General features: G+C 57.9%; 1 protein-coding gene across 2 annotated transcripts; it reads left to right on the forward strand.

Annotated features, from left to right (window-relative positions):
- Nucleotides 1-1,906: 1,906 nt before the first annotated feature.
- On the forward strand, nucleotides 1,907-24,089 carry GRID2IP (Grid2 interacting protein). Of its 2 annotated transcripts, none has more exons than XM_059155001.1 (21): nucleotides 1,907-2,084; nucleotides 4,670-4,918; nucleotides 5,158-5,243; nucleotides 7,792-7,861; nucleotides 8,506-8,600; nucleotides 8,873-9,056; nucleotides 11,963-12,117; nucleotides 12,990-13,136; nucleotides 13,439-13,494; nucleotides 13,657-13,774; nucleotides 14,523-14,878; nucleotides 15,260-15,676; nucleotides 16,219-16,306; nucleotides 17,122-17,199; nucleotides 17,736-17,932; nucleotides 18,255-18,410; nucleotides 18,555-18,641; nucleotides 19,545-19,674; nucleotides 19,753-19,871; nucleotides 20,516-20,680; nucleotides 20,923-24,089. In XM_059155001.1, the coding sequence occupies exons 1-21, from the start codon at nucleotides 2,050-2,052 to the stop codon at nucleotides 20,992-20,994; spliced, it is 3,060 nt and encodes a 1,019-aa protein (XP_059010984.1). In that variant the 5' UTR covers nucleotides 1,907-2,049; the 3' UTR covers nucleotides 20,995-24,089. The 2 variants fall into 2 exon arrangements, with proteins under 2 accessions (XP_059010984.1, XP_059010983.1); XM_059155000.1 differs by having other exon boundaries at nucleotides 1,908-2,084; nucleotides 13,397-13,494.
- Nucleotides 24,090-24,329: the final 240 nt, after the last annotated feature.

A 24,329-nucleotide genomic window follows, 5' to 3' on the forward strand; every position in this document is an offset into this window, starting at 1 on the left:
GGGAAGGTCTCTTTCTCCCTAGAGCTCAATTTCGTACTTTTGACATTTGGGGCCCAATAACCCTCTGTGGTTGGGGGCTGCCCTGTGTCTTGTAGGATATTCAGCGGCACTAGATCCCAGTAGCACATTCCCTATCCTAATTGTCATTTTGTGACCACCGAGAAACTGCCTCCAGATGATGCCAAATGTGCCCTGAGGGGGTGTGTGTGCAAAGTCCCCAAATGAGAGCTTGTGGCCCAGAGTGACCGGCCTTTAGTAGCCCCCTCTAGCAGGGGCGGGCACTTGAGCAAACTCCAGCTCTCTCTTGACCCCTACCCCCCCCATGCTGTCTTGGGCTTTCTGCCAGATGCACCAGCTGCTCTCCCCTTCTGATGCCTTCCCTGCGTGTTGGGATGCTGGGACCAAGGGGTCCAGGTACGCTGTGGACAGACAGGGACAGGGATAGGGGATGACAAGGACATGGAGTCCCAAGGCAGTGTGTGCACTTCTGCCTCTGTCCGGATTCAGCCATGAGCGTTTCCTCCCTGCTCACACCTCCTCTGCCCCCAGTGAGGCGGACAGTCTTCATAACCTTTGGGCTGGCCTGGTTCTGGATGCCGGGCCATTGCACCCAGAACCCAACTTCCAGAGATGGCTCGGTCATGATGGGTTGGCTGTGGCCCTGTGGATATCAGGGAGCTGTAGTTACTGTAGCGGTTTTCAGGCATTTCTCTCCCTGGCGGGGCTGAGGCGGTGAGTTCTGGCTTCGGCTTGCTGCTGCTGCTGCTGCTGCTGCTGCTGCCGCTGGAGACAAAAGCAGCCCAGGCTGATCAGGGGAAGGGTGGTGGCCTCACTGGGGCCAGGAACCAGGGCTGAGGTGTGCTGGGCAGCGTGGTCGGACTGACTTCAGGAACCTGGAGGCAGAACCATGTCAGATGTCCCTTTCTGCCAGTGACTGAGACAGAGGGAGCGTCCCAGGATTTTCTGCCTCTGCAGGTCCTGTCTGTCTGGGTCCCGGCCAACTCCTGGAGAGGAGAGAGCCTGGTGTTGATGTCCCCAAAGGACCCCCTGCTCAGGATGTCCTGGGCCAGCTCCCCCGCAGGCAAGCGGGACTGGAGTAGCGGGAAAATGACAAGGCAGCGGGTTCCCTGCGGTCTGCTCCCGCCCTGACTTCTAGGAGTAGCAGACCCAGAGCCAGAGGGTCTTGGCTTGTCATCCCCCTCTTCTCCTCCTAACTCCCTCTCTCCCAGTAGGAGTCCTTTGTCCCCTCAGCACACACACACTTGGGAATTGCCCCAGCCTGGCTGTCGCTCCTCATTTCCACTCACTCACCAAATCTCATACATCTTCCTCTGTGTTTCTATCCCACTCCATATGCTCACCCCCAGCCTCACCCACTCCCCCGGTGCACTAAAATCTCTGGGGTACCTCCTCCTCTCCTTCAATCCTTAGGACCGTCCCCCCCCCACACACACACACTCAGCATCTGGCAATGTCATTCAAGGCCTCCCTTTCCACAGGCTTCTTGATTAGCGCTTCCCCCTGGGTAGGGGAGGGGGGCTTCCCCTCCCTGACCCACTCCCTGAAACCTAGCACAAAGGCCACGCCCTCCGGAAAGCCTTCCCACGCTCTACAAAAGAAATTCGGTGCTTCTTCCGAACCCTTGGGGTTCAGCCTCGCAGCAGCCAGGGGCCGGGGACCCGCCACGGTGCAGGTGACCTGGGACCCGGGAGCCCCGGCCTCGAAAAGGTTGCAGTCGAGACACTTGGGGAGGGACTGATGGAGGGACCCAAGAGGAAGCAGCGTTGACAGCCCTGAACCGCCCCTCCCAAACCCCCGTTCCCCCCCACACCCCCGCCCCCGGAGCAAGCTGCGGGATCCCCCTTGGGGGCGGGGCGGGGCGGGGCCACCCGGAGGGGGCGGGCGCGGGGCCGCGGGCCGGGCTGGCTCGGGAGGGGCCGAGCGCGCTTGCCCGGCAGAGGCTCCTGGAGTCGCGGCGCCCTCGCTCTGCTCGCGGGCTCGGCCACCCCTACCTGTCGGCACCTGCCACGCCGCCGTCGCCGGCTCCAGATGGGGAAGGACCAGGGCTTCTCTCGGCACTTTCGGTAGTTTCCCCACCGCGCCCCGCGCCCCCGGGAACTGTGCACCCTAGGCGCGGCGGACCCGTCTTGGGCGGCCTGAGAAGGGGTGGGGCTGGGGCACTGAGATGGACGCCCACCCGGCACAAGGGGGCGAGTCCCCCCGTTGGATGCCTGGAACCTGCACGCGCCCCTGGGGGTCGGGATGGGAGGCGGAGGGGGAACCAAAGGCTGGGACTGAAAAGCCCTCCTCTTTGCTTCCTACAACTGGGCAGGTCCGGGGACCTGGCCAGAGAGCCTAGGCAGGGAATGTGGTAGAGAGAGAGGACACTAGGGCCACCCCTAGGACAATCTGGACACGGATTTACTCCTGACCCCCCCCCCCCCAAGGCAGAGGGAACCGAACTGACTGACTGAACCGTGGCTGGGTGGCCAGGGAAGAGTCCTGTGGTCTCAGAGAAGCCTGTTGGCATCGCAGGGACCTGGGAGTCCTGGGCAAGCATGCTGTCATGGTCAGAGGACTAGTGCTCTGCCACAGTGGTCCGTGAGGCCCCATTGCGCCTGGCTCTACTGGGTCAGTGGATTGAGGGGAGACCCAGGCCTGGGGTGCCTGGCCAGACTGAGCTGCATGGAGGGCCAGTGCAAGCCAGGAAGGGCATCTGGCACAGTCCCAAGGACACCAAGCAGAGAAAAGGCCACCAATGTTCTCCCACCTGGGCCGCTGGTGACTCACCATGGTTACCATCCCGGGCAGAAGGAGTGGGGAGGGGCAGACCTTTTCTAATTGCTGCTGGAGGGTGGAGCTGGGATGGTCACCAGGCCCCTGCCCAGGCTGGACATAGGGCCTTCTGGAGCCTGGGGCTGGAGCCCAGATTGTGAGGTGGCCAATTTCCGGCTTGTCATCGCTCCTTTGCCGGGGCAAGAGGCATGGGTGGTGGGTCTGGGACAGTGTGGGGAATGTGCAGGTCAGGCAGAAGGAGGTGTCGGGCTCCAGAGACCTTGAGTGACCATCTGGGCAATGAGACCGAGGTTCTAGATTTTCGGCAATCTCTGTGGGTGGGTGGGGATGAGCATCGGGCCAGAATGTCCTGAAAAAGTTGAGCAGGCCTCTTGTTTTGGTCTCCTGGTCGCCTGGAACATTCGTACCTGGAGCAGAGCTCAGCGGGGTCAACCCTGATGCCCCCTCCTCCTGGAGGACCCACTTCCCTTCCTTCCCACCAGGCAGCTTATTCTGCCTGCCTGGTCTTATTAATCTTACCATAGAGGTCAAGGAAACTGACTGGGGCCACTGGATGACCGCAGAGGGGTTGTATTTCAGCTGGCTACAGACCACTGTTCCCATCTTCCTCCCTCTTCCCCACCATGGCCTTGGCAGTGCCTTCTCATACAAAGGACAGGGACGGGAATGTTGGCATGTGACCAGGGAGGCCTCACTAGCCACCAGAGCTTCAGAGGCCCTTGGCAGAGTCCTGCCACGATGCCAAGGGTCAGAGACTGGCCTTCTGTTCAAGCTGTGCCAAGGGCCAGCTGTGTCAGCCTGGAAAGTTACAGGTCTTCTCTGAGCCCCCCGGATCCTTTGCCTTGGACGGGGGTTCCACCCGGTTGTTAACTGCTGCCATTACTGGGAGCTATGGCTGTGCTGCTGGTGGGTCTCCTGTTTCCTGAGTCACTGAGTCACTTCCCTGTGCCAGATCCTGAGCCGTCACTGTGGCTTCCAGCCAGGCTACATCCCTAGCCCTCAGAGAGCTTCCCTTCTCGCAGGAGACAGTCACAGATTCCAGGGACTCGTGCCAGGGTGTAGACCCCATACAGCGTCCACCCAAGCCTCCCCACGGCCTCTCACCACTTCCAGGTTCCTGAGAGTAGGAACCGCAGCTCCTTCAGCTTTGAACCCAAGTGCCTGGCTGGCACGGACAGCAGGGCCTTCCTGGAGCGTGCGGGATTGAACAGAGGGAAGGCCGGTGTAGGGTGTTGAAGGTCCATCTCCGTGTAGCTAGGAAGCAGAGAGAGTGTGCCCGGCAATAGTGTAAGAGGCAAATTCTTGGCAAATTCCTGGCAAATTCTGAGGCGGCAGCTGTAGAAAGGCTGGCCAGAGAGGCAAGCAGGAAGGCCAGGAGTGTGATGGGAGTCTGGGGGAAGTCTGACCCCGGCCAGAGTGTGGCTTTGGTTTCCTCCAGCAGAGCTGCATGGAATCAGGAAAGAAGACAGGTGGTGGCGGATACCTGGCTGGGGTCTGGCCTGGCAGGTGCAAGGGCATGAAATGAGAGCGCAGGGGAGAGGCCAGAAATGGGAAGACGGAGGCAGGAGGAGGAACAGGTCCACGAAAGGGCTTTAGGGGACACCGAGGTCCCTCAAGGCCACAGTAATGGAGACGGTCCCATTGTGAGTTTCCCGAGATGGAGAGCTGGGCGCGAGGTCCTGGTGTGGCCCAGGCCGGTTGGGGTGCAAGTCCCAGCACCGAGAGGGAGACTGGGGTGCCGGCTGCTGATTCCCCTGTAACCCCCGTGTAGGGGCGGGAGAGTCTAGGGCGGCGCCCACGAGAAGGAGACTTTAGGCAGCGGTTTGGCACGCGCCCCCAGACCGCGCCCCGACTCTGCGGTTCTCGCTGGCAGGATCTTCATCCCCAAGAAGCACCGGGCGCGCTTCGACGAAGTGGTGTCACAGGGTCTGCTGGGCAAGTTGTGCCGCGCTCGGCGGGCGCAAGGCGCGCAGGGGCTGCGCCGGAGCCGCAGCGAGGAGCGGCCGGAGCGCCTCCTGGTGTCCACTCGCGCCAGCGCGGCCCCGCGCCGCCCCGACGAGCCGCCACCGCGCAAGGCTGCCTCTCTGCTGGGCGGCCGTGCGGGCCCAGGAGGCACGCGCAGGTACCGGGGCGCGCGGGCACGGGCCGCGGATGCCTCCTAGTCGGTGGGCTGGGATGCACATCTGGGCAGAGGGCGCGAGGTTGGGGCGTGGGACACTTGGGTGTGGGGATGGGGGCGAGGAGAGATTAAGGGGAGCAGGGCACGGGACTTCTCTATCCCCTACTCCCCATCCCCAGCCTCCCTCTCCCCAGGACAGCGCACCCTGCCAGCCCCTCACCCCGCCCCTTCTTTCTCCCCAGGACAGTACGAGTCTACAAGGGCAACAAGAGCTTCGGCTTCACGCTGCGCGGTCACGGGCCTGTCTGGATCGAGTCTGTCCTGCCTGGTGAGGGGTTCGCGAGTTGTCCAGGACGGGATGAAGGACCCTCTTAGGCCCATACTAAGTAGCCCCCGCTTCTACCTCCAAGTTCTAACCTCATGTAGCTCATGTCCTTTAAGTATCCCAGAGGGGCCATCCCAGTTGGGGCAAACTCCCTCCAAGTTCAGGGTCACCTTTGAGCCAAGAAAGCCAAGTTCTCCATCCGGACTTATTCTATGTCCAGCGGGGAGGGCTGGGTGCCACTGCCCCAGACACTGGGGTAACCAGCACACATCTGACGCCTGCCCAGTCTGCACCGAGTCAGCCTGCCTGGTTTGGAGTGCCCTCTGTCAACTTGGTCCTTTCTGGGCAGGCCAGACTCAGAGACCCATTAGGCCCTCAGGGCCTCTGCCTACTATCTGGTCCCCTACCCCCAGTCTGGACCTTGCTCCTGCTCCCACCGAGCCTGCCTCCTTTTCCTCCTGGAATGGTGACATCTTGAAAAAAGCAGAGCCTTCTTGATGCAGGAATTCTTCCTTCCTGCCTCTCCAGGGCAGGTCGGGGGAGAGTGGGGAGAAGAAACTCCTTTCTTCCCGAGACAGCACATCCCATTGTGGAAGGACTCTGTGGGGCAGAAATGCCTCCTGGTGCTAAGCTGAACTCTCCCTCCCAGTTATCACGCCACAGGGCCAGGTCACCTGCTCTCTCTGTCCTGTATCCATATGCTCCCAGCACCTGGGAATGATGCTCCTAGTGATACATCCCCCATCTGTGTCCGTCTGACCCTAAGTCCTTTCTACCTTTCCTCATCTCACACCTATAGTGCAGGGATTTGTGGGTTGGACAACTTCGGATCCCCAGGAAAGTGCCTTAGTGCCTTTGCATCATTGTCCAACCATCAGATCATTTTGACACCCAATCCTGATGACTGACATGTCACAGTTCTCAGATTTAGTGTTACTAAATCGTTGACACAGTGTTGCAGGGAAGAGGCACATGGCTGGTCCTCTAAAATACGTCATCTCTCCCCTTTGTCTCTTCCAACTGTGCCCACCACCAGCACCACCCACCTCCCCCCACCCCCATGTGGGGTGCAGCCAGGCATACTTTGCCAGGGGCCATGTTTAAGACCTGGGGTGCTGTTCTCCCCAACCCAACCTCCAGGCTGGTAAGCCCATGCCTTCCTTGTCATAGGAAACCATAGGACGCTTCTGTGAGAGCTTTTACAGATGGGGAAACTGAGGCCTTTAGAGGCTCTGGCAAAGCAAGGACCAGAACCTGGGGTCTCCTGACTCCTGACCCAGTAATCTTGAATCCCCAGCTACAACCCCTCTGGTCCTCCCACCCCAGGCTGGCCCAAGCTTCCACACAGGTCAGGTTGGATCCATCCCCATCACCTCTCCCCCTCCCTGACTCTTCAGTCCCGGGGGAAGGACTCCACTTCCCCAGCAGGTCTTCCCTGAGCATCCCTCCCCCTCCGCATCCCCCCACCCCGACAGTCCCCAGAGCCTCCTGAGAGAGCTCTTCACAATCTGAGAGTACCTTTTCTTTAGGCATTTGTCAATTCCCCCACTTGATTTCCAATCAATTCCAATCAAATTTCCAATTCCCCCACTGATTTCCAAACAGCTGATAAAAGAGGCAAAAAGAAAAAAAAAAAAACCACGTATAAAAAACACAGGTCTTACTATTATTCAAGTATGGTGAGGTCAACAGATCAGGAAGTGATGGCCAATGGAAAAACAGTTTGTCCCTCACAGCTCCCAAGAGGAGGGGACATGGCCACACCAAGCACGGCCACACCATGCAGGACCACGCGGGGGAAGGGAAGGATGAAGCCAGGCAGGCGAAAGCAGGAACAGGCCTAGCCAGAGCAGGCTCTGAGGCATAACTGTCCCCAGGGAGTCAGCAGGTGCCTGGCCCTGGAAGATTAGGGCAGGGCGCAGTCAGTCGTGGCCTGAGGTCTGAGAGCCCATTAGGGAAGGGCCCTGGCTGTGGGCTCTGGACTGATCGGTTTGCATACAAGAGGCTCTCTTCTGAGCCAGTAATTTACCAGGTAGGGACTGGCCAGCCACGGAAGGGCAGTGTTTCCAGGGTCAGCAACAACCCGAGATGCCAAAGCCTTAGGAAACACAGAAACAAACAAGCACGATTCATACACCATGTTTCCCAGCCTGGGGGAGGAAGCTCCCTTCCTGTCGGCAGGTGCATTTTGGCCAATGACAAAGGCACAGAGAATCTATGATGGTAACCGTTCTGTGCGGGGCAGAGAACAGTACAGAGGGGGCTTCTCAGCAGGGGATGGATGCTACAGGATCTTCTTTATTTTTCCCCCTTTCCAATAGCTCAAGGCTGACCTGTGGTCCATGCTGAGCCCCAAAGTCTCCTACCCCCACCCAGGGGCTCATTCCCTGCTCCGAGCAGCTGAGAGCAGAGGGGTGCTGGTTTTAATGTGGGGTCTGCTGGGCCGCATTTGGCTCTCCTTTGCCACTCGTCCCATTTGGCACCTGTAAAATGGGTTCACAGAGCACAGCCCCGCCCAGCTGACCAGCACACTCTCTCTTCTTGCTCCCAGGGAGCCCGGCTGACAATGCATCCCTCAAGTCAGGAGACCGGATCCTCTTCCTCAATGGACTGGACATGAGGTCAGAGGCTATTGGGGATGTCAAAGCTTGGTGAGACACTATCCTCTGAAAATCCCTGGCTCTTGGGACACTGAGGCCATGGTCCTGATCGCCTGTGACCAGTTTGTCCCCAGGGTCTGCCCCTCTTCCTTTGGGAGCTCTTAACTCTGTCCCTTCAGACTAGATAGGATGTCAGTTTGTCTTTCCAACCGGAAAATACCCCAGCTCCATGCAAGGAACACAGAGGGGTTGTTCCTTGTTGCTGTTTCGTTTCTGTTTTTAGAGATTTTATTTTTAAGTAATCTCTACACCCAATGTGGGGCTTGGACTTACAACCCTGAGATCCAGAGTCACAGGCTCTGCTGGCTGAGCCAGCCCGTTGCCCGGGGGACACAGAATTAAATGGACCATGGGTGTCTTGCCCAAAGGGGAGCCCTGCCTAGAGTGACATGATCACAGTCCTTGTGCATCCAGAAGTGTCCAGGTTGTCCTGGGTCTGGAGGGTCTCCTGCAGAGGAGGTAAATGAGCAGGACAATAGCTTCCAGTCCTGGCCCAGCTGTGCACTGTTGAGTGGCCTCTACGGGCAGGGCAGGGAGTTCTGGTGGGTGGCCATGGCCCTTGTTCATCCTGGTCAAGCCCTCCCGGGCCCATCTCTTCTTGGCAGGAACTGCTCCCATGACAAGGTGGTGTCCATGCTTCAAGGCAGCGGCGCGATGCCCACACTGGTGGTGGAGGAGGGGCTCGTCCCATTTGCCAGCGGTGAGACACCCATGGCCACTTGGCTTCATGGCCCACAGAGACCCTGCCAGGGCCTCTACGTGTGGGACTTACAAGTCTGCAGAGGACTCTGCTTTCCCCCCAAACCTGCAGCTTCCCTCCCCAGGTGGTTCTGTAGATTCCAATGGGGCAGCCTCAGGGCCCTGCCTGGGGCTGTCCCTCTGTCCCCGCCCCCAGCTCCCACTGAGAGAGAAACCGCCTCTGGTCCGGGGACGCTGGGTCACCCGCACCTCTCCTGCCTGTGGCCCCGACAGACTCCGATTCCTTGGATTCCCCCAACCCGTCCTCGGCGCTCACCTCCTTGCAGTGGGTAGCAGAGATCCTGCCCTCCAGCATCCGGGTGCAGGGGAGGACTTTCAGCCAGCAGCTGGAGCACCTCCTCACGCCTCCCGAGCGCTATGGGATCTGCCGGGCCCTCGAGAGCTTCTTCCAGCACAGGTGGCTGGGCCGGGGTGGTGGTGGGGGAGCAGCCCTGGGTGGACCCCAAATCCTGCCCAGACTCACCATCCGGGTCTCCCTGCCTGTGTCTCCTGAGCCCCCTTCTCCTGGGAGAGACCCAAAGAAAGCAGACGTTGGTACTAGGGGCCCCTGGGTGGTGGGTAATCAAAGGGCCCTTCCACAAACCCTGACTCTGAAACCTCCCAGCCACGTGACCCAGCCTCAGTCAAGTGAAGCAGTGACCTTCGAAACGTTTGTGGAACGGTTACAGGACTCGCCTGTGGGCGTTTGCCACCAGCCAGCCAGGCCTGTTGGGACTGGTTAGGTGTCTTCCTTTTGTACCTGAGCGCCAGCAGCCTGTGTCTGTCGCACTTTTCCATCCATAGGGTCATTGTCATGGTCCGTGCAAACACCTCACCCGTCCGCACCCTTTTCTTTTTTTGTTTAAACAGCTTTATTGAGGTATAAGTCACACACCCCACAATTCACTCATTCAACTGTACAATGCACTGGATTTGAATGGACAAATCTGTGTACCCATCACCACATTCGGTTTTAGAACATTTTCACTCAAAAAGAAACCCCCTGCACCTCTTCAATGTCACCCCCTCCTTTCCGCCCCTCCTCCCCCTCCGCACGCCACCCTACCCCCCGAACAACCACGAATCTACTTTAGAGTCTAGGTGGCTTTCCCTATTCTGGGCTTTCACATAAATAGGATCCTGCAGTATGTGGGCTTTTATGTCTGGCTTCTTTCCCCCAACATCATATTTTCGATGTTTGTCCAAGTTCTAGCATCTACTTATTCCCTTTTTCACGGCCAAATAACATTCCATTGTGTGGCTAGACCACATGTTGCCTGTCCATTTATCCGTGGTGGACACTTGCCTTGTTTCCACCTTTCGTTCCCTTTTAGCTCCACTCCCTCTTCTGCGTCTGTCCCTTCCCACGGCCACCCAGTCTGATGAGTTTAACGGGCATCCTTTTGTCTGATGTGTTCTTGAAGTGTGGGCACTGCTGTTTTGTAGGCTGTATTCTTTTAAGTTTTACTTATTTAAGTTCTCTCTATCCCCAGCGTGGGGCTCAAACTCACAACCCCAAGACTGAGAGTCGGATGCTCTTCCAACAGAGCCAGCCAGGCACCCCGCCATGGGCTGTATTTTTGGTCTACATTGCCTTTGTGGTTATCCTGTGTGCATTCTTGGGTGTGGTTTGGTTTTTTTTTTTCACCAAGCCCTCTGTGTTCAGATCTGGCCGTGTTGCTCTGTGTACATGTAATACATTGATTATAACTGCAGCCACATTTCTGTGGCTCAAGGGTCCAGGTCTGATCTGCTTATCTGCCAGTGACAGACACCAGTTTGTCACCACTCTCTTCCATCTTGATAACAATGGTGAACATCATTGCACGCATTTCCACATGAGGCTGTATACGAATCATTTAGAATTTATATCTAAGAGCAGCTTTGCTGGCTAGTACGGTATTTGTTTACCTAATGTGACCAGGTCGTCCCAGACTGCTTCCCAGAGCACTGCTGTCTCTCACCTGCAGTGCTCCTGGGGACCCCATCCCCATGTCCTCACCAACATTTGGCACCATCCAGATTTCTACTCATGCTAGTCTTTTAGGCATAAAGTGACATTTATTTTATTTACAGTTTTGAAATGACTGTTTTAAACATCTTTGAATGTCCCTTTCAGCCTTTCTTGTTTCTTTATTATAAATTACCTGTTTAGACCCTTTGCCCATTTTTATTTTACTGGCCTTTTTATTGTTGTTGATTTGCATATTTTAGAGACCGAGTCCTTTTTGATTTCAAACACTGTAAACATCTTCTCCCATTTGTAACTTCTGTTACATCTAATATCCATGTATCCAAGTTGGGGTTTTTTGAACAGATATTCTTGCTTTTGTAAAATCAAATTCAATACATTTCAGGCCTTGTGGCTTTGACTCTTAAAATTTTAAGAACCCCTTCCCTACCCCTAGGCCGAAAGACATTCTCCTTATACTGTCTCCTCTTAATTTTACAATTGTATTTTTCTTTTCTTTTTTATTTTATTTATTTGACAGAGAGAAAGATCACAAGTAGACAGAGAGGCAGGCAGAGAGAGAGGGGGAAGCAGGCTCCCTGCCAAGCAGAGAGCCTGATGCAGGGCTCGATCCCAGGACCCCAAGACCATGACTCGAGCCGAAAGCAGAGGCTTAACCCACTGAGCCACCCAGGCGCCCCTACAATTGTATTTTTCATACTTTGTTTTTATATCCACCTAGAGTTCATCCTTATGTGGGGTGTTATGCGCGGACTCAGTTTTATTTTCCCATATAATGCAAGGATCAGCAAACTATTTCTATGAAGGACCACATAGTAAATGGCTCTGTGGCCCAGATAGTCTCCATAGAAACGATTCAACCCTGCTGTTGTAGATCGAAAACAGCCATCGACATATGTAAACACACAGTTGTAGCTGTTCCAATAAAACTTTATTTTCTTTCTTTCTTTTTTTTTTTTTTTTAACAAAAACAGAAGGTAGGCCAGATTTTGGGATCATTTGCCGGTCCCTGCCAGAGTGAGTGGGTTTACCCAATACACTCTGTGTGTTTTCATCGTACAGCATCTGTGTGAGGTAGATTCTATTTTTACCCACATTTTACAGAAGAGGAAACTGAGGCATGGGGGAATTAAGTAACTTGAGAAAGGTCACTTGGTCGGTAAGTGGCAGAGCCAGGATTTGAATCTGGTGCGGGGGGAGCCCGTCTCCAGGGCCTGCCTTCCTACCTTCCCCACTTCTCTGTCTCTGCACGGGTGGGTGCTGGCACCTCAAAGTGCCCCCTTGTCCATCTCTCCCTGCCCTCATGGCAAGCACCTGAGTCATGAACCCCTTGCTCCTGCACCCTCCCCCAGGAACATTGACACCCTCATCGTGGATGTCTACCCGGTGCTGGACACGCCGGCCAAGCAAGTTCTCTGGCAGTTCATCTACCAGCTGCTGACTTACGAGGAGCAGGAACTCTGCCAGGAGAAAATCGCGTGCTTCCTGGGCTACACGGCCATGACAGGTAAGCAGCCTCCCACCCTGCCCAGCCCACCCTCTGAAGGGTCAGGCACCCATTCTCAGATGACAGATGACCCAGGCCTCTCCCATGGCCAGACATGCCCTGAGGCCGCAGACACATGCCGGGTGCACCCAGGCCAGTCACACGTTTGGCCCCACAGCTGTACCTTCCCTGCCTGATGCTCAAGCAGCATCTATCTGCCACATTACCTCAGACTTTAGACACCCCACCTCGCTGCCCGGAATCCCAGGCTTCGCACCCACGAAATGGGAGTGACCTCAGTGGCTGTGCACTGCATTGCCACAAAACATGTCGCAGATCGAGAAATTCACATGGTTGCCATTTATTGAACTGGAGAACAAGGACACAGCCAGGTCGCACCTGGCTAGTGAGCTTTGGTGCACATAGATGCACACTAAGGTCTGCGAGGCCACGTGAGGCCTCCGCTTCCCGCTGCCACGCACCTTTTACCATGTGCCCATAAAACCATTCATTTCACCACTGAGGCTACAGGAATTGGAAGCGTGCCGAACCCAGCCAGCACTTATTCTAGGCGCTCTGTGTCACACAGTGACGTCACAGCGTACAGATGTCCTGCATGCTGGCTCTTGGCTGCCCCCTGTCCCTGGTCCTGGACACCCACGGTTTGCTAGGGGAGGCTCGAGGATTTTAGCAAAAGCCTCAGAGTATGGACTGGGCAAAGCTATTCCATACATCTGCCTAGACCTGGAATCTTCCATCTCAGCCCTCGTGCCAAGCAGGGCCTGGGGCCACCGATTGGTACAGACAGTGACTGCCTCCACCTCCTGTGTTTGGAGGCACTTTGGCTGGCTGAGAGGACAAAGGGCCCGTCTCCTGTTCATGTCGCCCTGCAGAGCCAGAGCCCGAGCTGGACCTGGAGCCGGAGCTAGAGCCGGAGCCCGAGCCAGTGCCTGAGCTGCAGCGGCGCAGCTCACTGAGGGCTTCGTCCATGTGCCGCCGCAGCCTCCGGTCCCAGGGCCTGGAGGCCAGCCTCAGTTGCGGTGAGGCTCTGGACCGAAAGGCGGGACTGGGTGTGAGGGTGTGCTCGGTTTTCCCATCTGCAGAATGGGGTGGGTGAGATGAGAGATTCCCGAGAACAGGTTGAGGAGGGCTGAGGGATGGCCCTCCCGGGGCGCCAGGGCTGGCTGGTCCTTTCTTGATGGCTGCCCACAGGGCCTGGGCTGGAACCCAAACCTTAGCGCTCAGAGGGATCACTAGACCTCTCCATGGTGGACTCCACCCTCCCTGATTCCCCTGGCAGGTCCCGGCGACTGCCCCGAGATGCCTCTTCCTCTAATTCCAGGCGAGCGCCAGGCGGGCGACGGCACGTCCCTCCCCGAGACTCCCAACCCTAAGATGGTGAGACCCCACTGCCTGCCATCCTGGGGGTTCATGTGGCTCCCGAGGCTGGGGCAGATCCCTGCCTCCCAGATCACCCAGGCCTGGCCTCCGAAGCCACGGGAGGGCCTCATGGGGGAGGCAACAGTGGGCTGGACTCACCCTGGCCTCCTCTCCCTGAAGATGTCAGCCGTCTATGCAGAGCTCGAGTCCCGGCTGAACAGCAGCTTCAAAGGGAAGGTGGGGACCACGTCCAGATCCCGTGCCTCCCCACCAGTGCCCAGCCCGGTAGGCCCAGCAGGTAGGGGCTCAGCCAGCTCTGGCTCCTGGGAGCAGCACTGACCTCTGGCCTCTGTCTGGGCTGTCTGTCTGGGTGTTGCCCCCATCTGGGGCATATCCTTGGAGCCTCCCCTTTGGTCCATGAACACATGACTGAGGCCTGGGGCACCTCAGCAGCCCTCCATGGCAAAGCTCTATCGAGGTCGAGGTCATCACAGGCTTTCCCACACCCTCTGTGGATCCTTACCCCTACTGTCGATTTAGAAAAGCGGAGATCCTCCCCAAAGGAGCCACAAAAGATCTTGTGGCTGTTGGATAAACTGTTGAGTGCATGCATTGCTCTGTGAATGGCACAACTGGGAAGACGGTTTCTCTGCCGTTCAGAAGGCAGGACCCCTGGGTGATGTTCCTGTCAGCCACGGGCCTGTTGGGTGTGGGAGGGGCCTCGTGATCCTTGATCTGGGGCCTGGAGAAGGCCCTTCTGCCCTTTCAGTTGTGTTTAGTTGGTCCCGGGGGGAATCCTTGAGGTCCCTTCCAAGATGAGCAGGGAGTCTGGCCTGTCCTGGGGCTAAGTAGTGTTCCCCCTCACATACTCTGGCCTTTGATTTCCCTCAGGGAAGGGCCTGGGGGTGGGCAGGATCATCTAGGGTCTTCTTGTGCTGTGCCCAGGGACACAGAGCCAACCTGCCCCAGGACCCTCCCCTCCAACCTGCACCTGGAATGCAGGTACTGACTGGAGAGGGGTCCTCACACTTGATTCCCCACCCCAGGGCCCAGGACCCTGTCCAGCATCTCGTGGCCCAGCGAGCGACTCCTGCCCTCCCCCTGCTACTACCCACTGTGTTCAGGGGGCCTGGCCTCCCCCAGCAGCTCTGAGTCCCACCCCTACGCCAGCCTGGACAGCAGCAGGGCACCCTCCCCACAGCCAGACCCTGGGCCCATCCGCTCCGACAGCCCCCCAAGCCCGGACCCTGCCCGCCCGCCCAGCCGCAGGAAGCTCTTCACCTTCTCCCGCCCTGTGCAAAGCCGGGACACTGACCGCTTCCTGGATGTGCTGAGTGAGCAGCTGGGCTCCCGGGTCACTGTCGTGGATGACTTCCTGAGCCCTGAGAATGATTATGAGGAGGTAAGCACTTGTCAGCCCATGTGGAGAGACGGGGACCCAGCTGTGACATGGGGGGCCTGTAAAGGGGGCAGGGCTCCTGCAAGAGACCTCTTGCCATTGGGATTGCCCCCAGGCTACTCCTCTCCCTGCCCCAGTCCAGCCTAGAATCTGTCCCAGGCTACCCCACTCACTGGCTGAGCTATCCCCCGCTTTGACTCAGCTATAAACCCCTCACTCAAGTCTCCTCCATATTCCTTGCCTCAGGTTACCCCATTCCTTCTCCCAGGCCATCCTACCCACAGCCTCAGTCTAACCCACTAGACTAGCCTGTCTTATCCCCAGGCTAGCCCACCCTGTGCCCCAGGCTAGCCCACCCTCCCTCACCTTGCTCTGCCCGGGCAGATGAGCTTCCACGATGACCAGGGAAGCTTTGTGACCAATGAGCGGAGCAGCGCTAGTGAGTGCATCAGCAGCAGTGAGGAGGGCAGCTCCCTGACCTACTCCTCCATCTCCGACCACATCCCCCCACCCCCACTCAGCCCCCCGCCTCCACCACCTCTGCCCTTCCATGACCCGAAGCCCAGCTCCCGCACCCCTGATGGTCCCCGGGGCCCTCCTCAGACACTGGCCAAGCCCCTCACTCAACTCAGCCACCCTGTCCCTCCACCGCCCCCGCCACCCCTGCCCCCACCGGTGCCCTGTGCACCCCCCATGCTGTCCCGGGGCCTGGGCCACCGCCGAAGTGAGACCAGTCACATGAGCGTCAAGCGCCTGCGGTGGGAGCAGGTGGAGAACTCGGAAGGCACCATCTGGGGTCAGGTAGGTGACCTGGGGCTTGGGGGTGCCCTCCACCAGGGGAGACTGACCTGGGCCACAGCACTGAAGACAAAACCCTGTCCAGTGTCTAGCCCCTGGCACTTCCCCTACTGCCTGCCGTTCCCCCCAGCATCGGAAGCCCAGGGCAGCTCTGGTGAACTCACCCCTGGCAAAGGACCCCTCAAGACAGGGCCAGACCTCTCAGCCACCTCCTTAAGCCCCCTTGGTTGGCTGCAGCCCCTTTGCTGTCCCTTAACAGCACCCCCCCCAACCCCAGTGCAGCTTGCTGCCTCCCGCATGGAGAGTGTTCCGGGTGTGTGTGTGACTGACCTCACGAGCAGGCGGTGCACTGCTTCATCACTTGGGTGACTTAGCCTTTCCTGCAGTGTCTCCTGGGCCTCAGGGTTCTCCCAGGGCCTGATGAAGGAATCTCCCTCTGTCGCTCCAGGGTCAGCTCTTAGAGGATGGGGCAGGGGGAAATGGCAGTCCAGCTGCCCGAGTTCCTCCTCCCCCTGAACCTCCCCCGCTACTCTACCACTTTGCAGCTCGGGGAAGATTCCGACTATGACAAGCTGAGCGACATGGTGAAATATCTTGATTTGGAGCTCCATTTTGGCACCCAGAAACCTGCTAGTGAGTGGTCTGAGGGCCCTGGGGAACCCTCACACCAGGCCATCTGCGTAAGCCCACCTGCGGCCTTCTGTGATGTCCCAGGGCTTAGAGTCCCAGAGGTCTGCCCTACCTGCCATTTCGTTCCTGTGTCCCCAAGTTATTTAGCCTCTCAGAGCATTTCTCCCATCTGAAACTGGAGATAGTCAGAGTCGCTGGCATTTATCGCATGCTCACAGAATGCCAGACACCCCCGTTTCTAAATTAATGCTGTGACCATTCTATGAGGTAGGGACTGTGATCACGCTAACTTCCTGATGAAGAGCTACAGAGAGGCTAGGTAATTTACTCAAAGTCACACAGTCAGAATAAGGGGTCAGGAGGCATCCATATCTAACCAACTAGATGTCCCTTCCAGTCTCTCAGTGTTCCCCCCCCCCCCGCCCTTCTCTGGGTATCTCCCTATAGCTGTTGGGTGGGGCTACGGGCAGCTGGGATATTGTTTGTGGAAGGTGGTTGCAGGATGGAAGAGAAAGGCCTTTGTCCATCCAGGAAGCACCTGCAAGGTGGAGAGGTGGTTGGTTCAGCTTCCTTGAGCAGCTCAACCCCAAGGGCCAAGGGGAAAGAGGATGGGGGAGAGGCACGCACCATGCATGCGGGGTATGCGGGCCAGAGAGTCCTGGGTGGGAGACTGAGAAATGAGGGGACTGGGGACACCTGGACCTGATTCGTCATTAAAGGCCACGTCAGGAGATGTCTGGGTTATTGGGTGTGGCAACACCCCTCCGGGGCCCTCCCACCAGCCTGTTCTCCTCTCATTAAACCATATTCCGTTCTAGAGCCAGTGCCTGGGCCTGAGCCCTTCAGGAAGAAAGAGGTGGTGGAGATCCTGTCTCACAAGAAGGCCTACAACACCTGTGAGGGGTTGAGGAGTCCCAAGGGTTGTGGGGGACAGCAGGCGGCCCTCTCTCTGGGCCGCAGAGCTTTGAATCCACGTGTGTGGATTGGGCCCCGGGGGCACCCCCCCCCCCGACGATACCGGCTGGGTGAAGGCCCTTTCTCGGGTCCTAGATCCCACCTGGGTGCTGGTGTCGGCCTGGGCTCCGCCCTCCCTGGCCACGCCCCCTCGTTGCCCCCGCCCCCACGTGTGAGCGGCTCCCGGGTCCTGGCCACGCCTCCAGACGTCCCTTGCTCTCCCTCTCGCGGTCTCCTCCCTCGTTTCCGGCTCCATCCCCACAAGCCCCACCCGTATCTAGGTCTGTCCCTTCGAGAACCTGGTCCTCACTTTCATTCGGCCGGAGGAAGGACCCTCTCCATCTCTGGGCAGGCTCCTGCCCCGCCCAGGTTCCTTGCCCCTCCCAGGCTCCGCCCAGTCATCCCCGGGGAACTTCTGGGCCCCGCCCCCGGCCCGCATGGCCCCGCCCCCGGCTCACGCTCGCGGCCCCGCCCGCAGCCATCCTGCTGGCTCACCTGAAGCTGAGCCCGGCGGAGCTGCGGCAGGTGCTCATGAGCATGGAGCCCCGGCGCCTGGAGCCCGCGCACCTGGCGCAGCTGCTGCTCTTCGCGCCCGACGCCGACGAGGAGCAGCGCTACCAGGCCTTCCGCGAGGCGCCCGGCCGCCTCAGCGAGCCCGACCAGTTCGTCCTGCAGGTGCTGCGGCCGCGACGGCCGCCGGGGGGCGGGGCAGGGGGTGCTGCCCGGTGGCCTCGGCCGCCTCCAGTCAGGGCTCTCTCGTTACCGGGGCTGCGTGAGTCCCGCTCCCCTACCGCCACCGCGCTGGCGCTTCTGAGTTCCCGTTCCCACCTGGGGCCCAAGGTAGAGGGGACTGTGCTGCTTTTTTTGTGCTTATATTGGGGTTGTGCTTATTTTTCTTGAGGGAATGCCGGGCAGCCAGCTGACCCCCACCCCAGGCTGCGGTGGGGCGGTGAGTGTCCTGGTGGGGCGGGTGAGTCCTGGCCTTGCCTCGTGACAGATGCTCTCGGTTCCCGAATACAAAACCCGCTTGCGAAGCCTGCACTTCCAAGCCACCCTGCAAGAGAAGACGGAGGAGATCCGGGGCAGCCTGGAGTGCTTGCGCCAGGCCTCCCTTGAGCTCAGGAACAGCCGGAAGCTCGCCAAGATCCTGGAGGTCAGGCCGCACCCCCCCCCCCTCTGGCCACCCCACCTAACTGTCTGCCTCCTGGGGCTCCCAGTCTGGAGACCCATCCTGATAGTGGTTCCAGGGCAGTGGGGTGAGGACCTGGGCAGAGCCTGCCCATCTTCCCTTCCACAGTTTGTGTTGGCCATGGGCAACTATCTCAACGATGGACAGCCCAAAACCAACAAGACCACCGGCTTCAAGATCAACTTCCTGACAGAGGTGAGGGGACCAGTTGGCAGTAATCCATGGGCTTGTCCTACTGTCACAGTCGGGGAGGGCAGGGCCACCCCAAGTTGTGGCAGAGGAAAGGAGAGAACATCAGGAACCTAGAGGGCCCCTTCCCAGGAGGAAAATTTGGCTGCTGGCAGGCCAGGATGTAACTGCAGTAAAGATTGGGGGTCGAGGCTTTTCCAAGCCAAGCCTCAGGGTCTGGAAAAAGGGAGTATGGGGGGCAAGGAGGGGAGACTCCAGGAAGAAGGAGGGAATCCCGCCTGGTAGGTTCTGCCCCTTAATACCACCACCACTGCCAAGGTGTCCTACCCCCCCCCCCAAAAAAAAACCCCTAGGATCTGAACAAGGACAGCTCGAATATCCAGCCTTCCCGTTGTTTCTGGGACCTTTCCCCAGGGTACCGTTAGTTGTTTTAAAAAGGAGGAAGAAAAACTCCATTTGTAGGTATGAATGTTTTAAGATGTCTGAGGCACAGAAGGGCCACATAAGGTTCTAGAAAGCCACAAGGGGGAAGATATGTGAGTGGTGCCCCCCCCACACCCAGAAGTTAAAAAATCTTGGACTATATCTGCCAACCAGGGCATGCTCCCAGGGACGGGACACCTGGTGGCCTCCTCTAGCTGTTGGCAGTGGACCTGGTTCCTGGGTGGGGGCGGGGGGCAGCATTTCAAAGATCTGGGCCAGGGAACCTCCGAACACCTTGGGGAGGCCTGTGGGCATCCCGGCAGAGCTTCACAATGAGGAGTACTATAAACTTCGGAGTTGATGAGTGTCAAGGGCCAGGAATTAGTGTCACAGTCCAGGAGATGTGGGGCCAAGAGTACTCAGACCCACGCGACCAGGAATCTGATGGGGTCCTTGAGGAGGATGTGTGTTGGGCATCACTTGCAGCTGAACTCCACCAAGACTGTGGATGGGAAGTCCACCTTCCTGCACATCCTTGCCAAATCACTGAGCCAGCACTTTCCAGAACTCCTGGGCTTTGCTCAGGACCTGCCCACTGTGCCCCTGGCTGCCAAAGGTAGGCCAAGTGGTTGGGCAGTGGGCGCGGAAGGGCTAGGAGGTCAGCGCTCATGAGGTTCCGTTCCCTTCTCTGCAGTGAACCAACGGGCCCTGACCAGTGACCTGGCTGACCTCCATGGCACCATCAGTGAGATACAGGCTGCTTGCCAGAGCATGTGCCCCTCCAGTGAGGACAAGTTTGCTGTGGTCATGACGGTATCCAGTGAGCAGCCTGTCCCCGCACCATGGTGGACCCTGGGGAAGCCAGGGAGAGCTGGCTGTCGCTCCAGCAGCCACCGCAGACCCTGGGTCCCAGCAAGGCTTCTATGTGTCCTGGGAGTGCGTCTGTCCTAGTGATTTAGAACCCAAGCACTTGCACCAAGTCTTTTGCTCAAGAGGAGCTTTCTTGACTGTCCAAAACCTGCTGCCTTGCCCCATCTGTCCTCGTGGGCAGTAGAGCCCAGGTTTGGGTCACAAGATACAGGTGTTGGCCAGCCAGAGGCAGTCAGGAGAGGAACATGTTGCCGCTGAGCACAGTTAGGGACAAATGCTACAGGAAATAAAAGGGGGGAGCTCAAAGCCGAGAGTGCCAGGGGCTACTATAAGTGGGTGTTAGAGGAGGAGGGGGTCATGGCATCTGAAAAGAGCCCAGAGTGGGGAGGGGACTGCCCCACAGAGAAGGCAAGTGGATGGCCTTGGGGCTGCGCTGGATGTGGCGGGCTTTGGGAGCAGCTGAGAGGGCCTCATGCCAAAGCACTGGAGCCCCTGGACACGGCAAGCACTGGGCACGGGGCAGGTGGGAGCTGGGCAGCTAGAGAACCTGAGGGCGCCTAGCAGTTTCCTTAACGGAGGCCACTCAGTCCTTCCTAGAGACGGCCCAGCCGGTGTTGCGGGCTCTGGACGGGCTGCAGCGGGAGGCCATGGAGGAGCTGGGCAGGGCGCTGGCCTTCTTCGGCGAGGACTCCAAAGCCACCACCTCTGAGGCCTTCTTTGGCATCTTCGCAGAGTTCATGAGCAAGTTCGAGGTGAGCCATGATGGGAGGCCCAAGGGGCCCCTGAGAAGTCCCTCCAGAGGTCAAATGTGGGGCCTCCAAGAAGCCCAGATCAGGAAGCGACCTCCAGCAAGTGTGACGTGACCCACATGGGTCGACAGGTCTCTTCTCTGGCTTTCTGGGGCAGGGGCGGGCGGGAGGAGATGAGGCCATATGGGGTCAGGGGCTCCTGGGACTACTGACCAGACCCTCCCCACGTGTCCCTTCCTCCCCAGCGAGCACTCAGTGACCTGGAGGCTGGGGATGGCCCACGCAGCTCGGGGATGGTTTCACCCCTCGCCTGGTGACCTGCGGAGCTTGTCCTACCTAAGGCCTGTCCCAGTGGCCTGGAGCAGCCCAGAGCAGCCTGATGGGAGACGGGGCCCAGCCTCCCCGTGGCTCCAGCTACCTCAACCGTCAGGCTCTGGGCACCGGGAAGGTGCAGGGTCCGTGCCGGCTGCCCCTCTGTGGGCCTTGGCCCTGACTCTGGCTCCAATGGAGCACTGGGGGCTTGAGGCAGAGAGGAGGTGCCAACTCCCCAGGGAGTGTGAACCTTGGCTGCCCACAAGTGTGCTCACCCTGGGAGGCCTGGCTTTGCCCCGCCTCGCTCTGGGCCTTGGAGCAGGTGCTGGCTGTGCACTCCCTCAGGACTCTGGCTGGTCCCAGGGAGGGGTGACAGTGCTGCGACCCGCAAATGGACTATGGGGTGGCCCCCACCCTGGGGCTATAAGTGGGTGTCTGCCCCTCCAAGCTTGGCCAGAGCATACTCTGCCCCAAACGAGGACATCGGAATCTCCTTTTGGGGCCTTCTCCCAGTGAACTGGAGGGACGCCCTTGCAGAACATTCACTCTGGAGCCTGGAGAAGGTGACAGATGCCCTTGAACATGCCCAGCCAGTGGGCACAATTGGCCTTGAGGTTCCTTTCCCAGCCCCAGCCTCCTGGGGCAGCTCAGAAGAAAGCAGGAGAAAGGACATCGCTGGGTACAGGGATCTGGGGGCCTGGGCACCTAGTCTAGGACTTGGAAGCTGGAAGAAACTGCAGCTGGCTGCAGCCTAGAAGCAGAACAGGCAGGACAGATGCTGGGCAGGGATCCGGAGGAGGTGAGGATTAGGAAGACACGCCATGTCAGACTGGAGAATTGGGGGCGTTATCCAGCAGACAAGTTTTAGTTCAGTTTGGGGAGCCTTAAAGTGGGATACTGTGGTCAAGGTATGGGCAGAGAGAACAGAAAGATGTTCCGGTGCTGGGTCAGCAGGACTTGGCAGGACTCGGGGGCTGATTGGCTAGAATGGGTCCTGCCAGGGAACCCTGGAATGGGTCCCCTGCGCAGAGCAGTCGTTGGGCTGGATGACACAGTGGGAGGTAGCTGGGATCCCAGAGGCTCTTTCCCATGTGTGTCTGGAGGCCCTGGTGAGGTCAGTGGCTGGAGGAGACAGGGAGCAGGGCTGCTGTGGACAGGGATGATGTGTTAATTTCCTCCATCCTTCCCATGCTCCCGCTGACAGTTTCCAGCATCAGTAGATTCCCATTGCCTCTTTCCTTAACTTTCTTCCACAAAAGTCTGCACTGGGCTTTGAACTTGTCTCTTGGATTCTTCTTCTTTCCCTACAGTCAAATGGCTAATGTTGCTTTTGGACAGTATTTGGGACCTGTTCAGTTCTTGCCAGTCTCCCACAACTGCTCTTCGAGGCCATGTATGTTCTTTCTTTGTTCCCCACTCACAGCCATCCTATAAACCTGGGGTGCCCGGTGGCTCAGTCTGGTTAAGCATCTGACTCTTGATTTCAGCTCAGGTCATGATCTCAGGGTCGTGAGATCGAATCCCATGTCAGGCTCCATGCTGGGTGTGGAGCCTGCTTAAGATTCTGTCTTCCTCTCCCTCCGCCCTTCCCCACCCTCTCTCCCACAGCTGGGGCCTCGGCTGGGACAGATGGGACGGCTTCATGTGGCCTCTCATCCTCCAGCCAAATAGCCAGGATGGTTCCCATGGTGGAGGCAGGGGTCCAAGAGAACCAAAGTCACAGAAGCAAAATCATAGATGCCCTCTTGATGTCTAAGCTCAGACCTCAGAGCTGGCATACCACCCTGCCACCACAGTCTCCTGGCAAGTGACAGGGCCAGCCCAGGTTCCAGGGGAGGGCTAATGGGTTCCACTCTCGATGAGAGGTGATGCCAAGTCACATGGCACAGGGCATCAGGGAGGGGTAGAGAATCAGAGCCATTTTTACAATCAGTCAACTGCCTGCCCGCTTGGCCAGACATGCCGGTACAGATCACAGCCTCCTGAACTCCTCAGTGGCCAGCCCAGCTCTGGTTAGCCATCTCTGCGTGTCGTCCTGGTAGCATGCTTCTCCTTCTCTCTTACCTAGTCACCCATTGCCTAGTCCCCTGACTCTACTCCTTCCGGTGGACAGTAGTGCCCTGCACCTGCCTAGACCAATTAGTCTCCTTTCTGTGGGGGAAAGCACCCCAGTTTTCATTTGGGAAATTGTGCCTCCCCTATTCATAGGCCCTGAGCAGGGCTGATTGGACAAGGGTGGTCTCATGACTCCGGCTGGGCGGCTCAGCATTCAGTTAGCCTCAAGTTAGCACTGTTTGGAAAGGGAGGCTCCCTCTCTTCTAGATGAATTGTTGGATGTCTAGAGGGTGGAACCCCGGATGGGGCTGCCAGGACCACCATGTGGAGAACACCCGCCTGGGTGTAAAGCCGACACAGGGAAGAAGAGGAGAGAAGCCCCCTCCACACACCCCTTTGTTCCTGGATCCAACCATGCCTGAAGCAGATATCTGGACTCGTCAGTCTCTAAGCCAATACATTTCGCCTCCATTTGTAAACTTTCCAAATGTATTTTAGTTTTTTGGGTTAGGCTGGTTTGAATGGGTTTCTGTCGCTTGCAGCACTAAGAGGGTTGGCTAAGAGCACCCATCCACAGATGGTTATGGATGTTCACTTTTCACATTTCCAGTGAGCGCTCTTCATTCATAAATGCATTGGCCGATACTTCCTCACTGCCCACTATGTGCCAGGCACCATAGCGAGTGCAAACACCTATGGGTCAGCCTCCCTGAGTTTGGTTTTCTAGAGCCCTGCATCACGGTGTTTCTATACCTGAGTCAGCACAAGGCCCTATATGTGAGCCATACATGTACCCTGTCCCCCCAGCAACTCCTTACCAAGTGACAAGCTGTGAAGGCAAGCATTTATGCCCCAGGAATTTACCAATTTCTCAATAATACTACCCCAATAACATAGCCTAATTACATGCCACCTTTCCTGATCACACATGTTTACTAGGTAGTGTGCCCAACATTTTACATATTTCGGCTCATTTCATGTTCACGGTGACCCTCTGAGATGGGTTTTTTGTCCTCTCGTTTTTACAAATAAAAAGTGAAACTCAGGAAGGTTTGTGACTTTTTGGATCAAAAACTCAGCCCTGTCTCCATGAAAGCCCATCCTCTGTGTGGAAATGTCTCCTTTGTGTTGCTCAACAAAATTTTACAAATCTCTGTGGGTCCCAGGGTCTTATCCAGTCTTTCTGCATTGTGACCCTCTCTCCCTGCCTCTGTATCCCCACCATGTGCTCACCTCTCAGTGTTCATCCACCTGGCTTTCTCTCCCATCATCCCCCTCGACCTGC

Source organism: Mustela lutreola, chromosome 17 (assembly GCF_030435805.1).
Source record: "Mustela lutreola isolate mMusLut2 chromosome 17, mMusLut2.pri, whole genome shotgun sequence".
Classification (NCBI taxonomy): Eukaryota; Metazoa; Chordata; class Mammalia; order Carnivora; family Mustelidae; genus Mustela; species Mustela lutreola.